Source organism: Teleopsis dalmanni, chromosome 2, assembly GCF_002237135.1.
Source record: "Teleopsis dalmanni isolate 2A chromosome 2, ASM223713v2, whole genome shotgun sequence".
Classification (NCBI taxonomy): domain Eukaryota; kingdom Metazoa; phylum Arthropoda; class Insecta; order Diptera; family Diopsidae; genus Teleopsis; species Teleopsis dalmanni.
The window spans coordinates 95,384,241-95,386,448 of record NC_051847.1 but is presented as its reverse complement, the minus strand read 5'-3'; the positions used below and the strand labels follow the sequence as shown (position 1 = coordinate 95,386,448).

The 2,208-nt window shown below is 27.1% G+C and overlaps 1 protein-coding gene across 1 annotated transcript in view; it reads left to right on the top strand.

Annotated features, from left to right (window-relative positions):
- The window catches only part of LOC119675111 (sodium channel protein 60E-like), a 149,770-nt gene extending 148,649 nt beyond the window's left edge, over positions 1 to 1,121 (top strand). Inside the window, exon 3 of the mRNA XM_038086297.1 lies at positions 1,068 to 1,121. Coding sequence (XP_037942225.1) covers positions 1,068 to 1,121 — 54 coding nt within the window. The remainder of the gene's footprint in view (positions 1 to 1,067) is intronic.
- Positions 1,122 to 2,208: the final 1,087 nt, after the last annotated feature.

Sequence of the window (2,208 nt, the reverse complement as noted above, 5' to 3'; positions counted from 1 at the left end):
AATCATCATCGTGAAAGCTCATACAAAAGTTAGATTTCTTAGATAAAATCATCATTATTAACATTTAAAGATTATTTAGTTTATTAGTACTTTATGTACAAATTTCAAATTGAAAATACTGTTTTTGAATAGCCAAGATAATTTTTATGATATTCGTTTACAACCTGAGATATGAATTCTTGTTCTTATTCGTATTTGTTGAGAATAATATTATATTCTTCCACCAACTGTATGCCATTTAATTCTATGTCATTGCATCTTTTAAGCCATTTCCAGACCGAATTTATAGTTTGCGTATACTGTCCATTATGTTACGAGTATAGGAAATGTATTGAAATATTAAGGTGATTGGAAAAGTTGATTGTAGTCTTGGGAATCAAGTCATTTATTTCTCAGCTTTGAAATAATGTTAAGTATTTCTGTCGTATTCTGACTCAGTGCTCTAACATATAGACGCTTTCATATTTAACCAATGATTCAGCCATTTTATTCCTAATACTGACAGTTATACCTTGATCAAAAAATATCAACCCAAATGTTTCCTTTGTTAAATACCATAATACCGTAAATGATGGCAGAGTTTAACTAAAGCTATTTGCGACGGTTTTTCGTCTATGTTTTTGGAAAATAAGAACCATCCCAATATGCAACTGTATCAACTAAAACTTTGAAATTGATTTAAGATTAATAGTTTCTCATGTTGCATAGCTACAGTGCGAATACTTGATATGGATGACAGAATATTTTATTTTTCAAGCGAAAGGAGCTTTGTAGTTGCTTTCTTGAGTTTTGTTAATTTTGTTAAAATATTAAAGTTTATATTAAATTAAATTATATATTTATTATTATATTAAATTTAAAATTAAAATGTTAAAGTTTAGTTCACACTAAAGAAAGTGGTTATTACCGGTTGATATCAATGACTTTTATTTGAAATCATTGACGAATTTAAGTATTTGTTTAAATACACAAAAGTCTAAATCAGAAAAAGTTGAAAAAATATATTGTTTACAATTATTATAAATTCTGTACAAATAATAATAATAATATGAAATAAATTTTTGTAGATTTTTGCTGTCACAGATAAAACAAATTTAAATGATAATATTAAATACACCTAAATCGAAAGCCATCCTATGTAAAGCATTATAATACTACATATACCTATGTATATAATTAAAAGTATATTTTTATTATTATTTGAAAGAAAGAAAGAACTATTCAAAACTTAACGTTGTTCTCTATTAATTTGGAATAATATTTTCTCTGTTACCCAATACTAATGATCAACACATTTTCATGATTTTTATTCAATTATTTTAGGGTACTAAAGTGTCAAATTTCAAATTGCGTGTAAATAATTTCAACATTCAACTGGGCATCAGCACGCACTGCTTTTTAGGGAAGGATAACAGAAATCAATTTATTTTTATTGTTATTTATGGTTGCCATTTAGGCAAAAAAGTATCGAATGTTTGATAAGAAATGCGTTGAAATACGAAATATTCACAATAAATTCAATTCCCTGAACATAATTGATGGGCACACAATTCAATTGAATGAAACCACATAAGCTTAAAAGAAATGCTTAAAATGTTGCTAATAAGGATCAGCATAAAATGTATAGTATTATGTCCTTTTTTGTTAAGGAAGCCATTTTCTCTACTTATTCCTTTGCTTTTTTTTAACAGATTTCACACTCAATTTATTATTTCTTGTCTTTTTTTTTTATTGTCTACTTTCATTTTATTACTTTGTGCTTGTTCTTTATAAGATACCGAATTATATTTATTATACATATGTCCTTCCCATTGAGAATCCTGTACATGCGAAGTATGTAATCTGCATCTTATCATTCACTCTTCTTTTGTATTTCAGTTGCCAAACATCAAGTTGTTGCCTACACACAAAAGTCCCAAATTAAACATGAAAATCGACACATACAATTGGTGCGAGAATATGGATTTCATCCAAGAACGAAAGCTACCGTCGAGGATGGTGACGTTTTGCCAAAGAAATTTGAGCCATTTCCAGAAAATATGTATGGAAAACCTTTGGAAGAAATTGATAGTTTTATATACGAAGAGGTAAGTGTCTGAGCATTATGAAAATTATTCGCTTAACACTAGTTCAAGTGTTTTTCTTATAATAAATTGTGTTTATACAATACGTAGTATATAAAAGAATTATAATAACAATAACGATTAA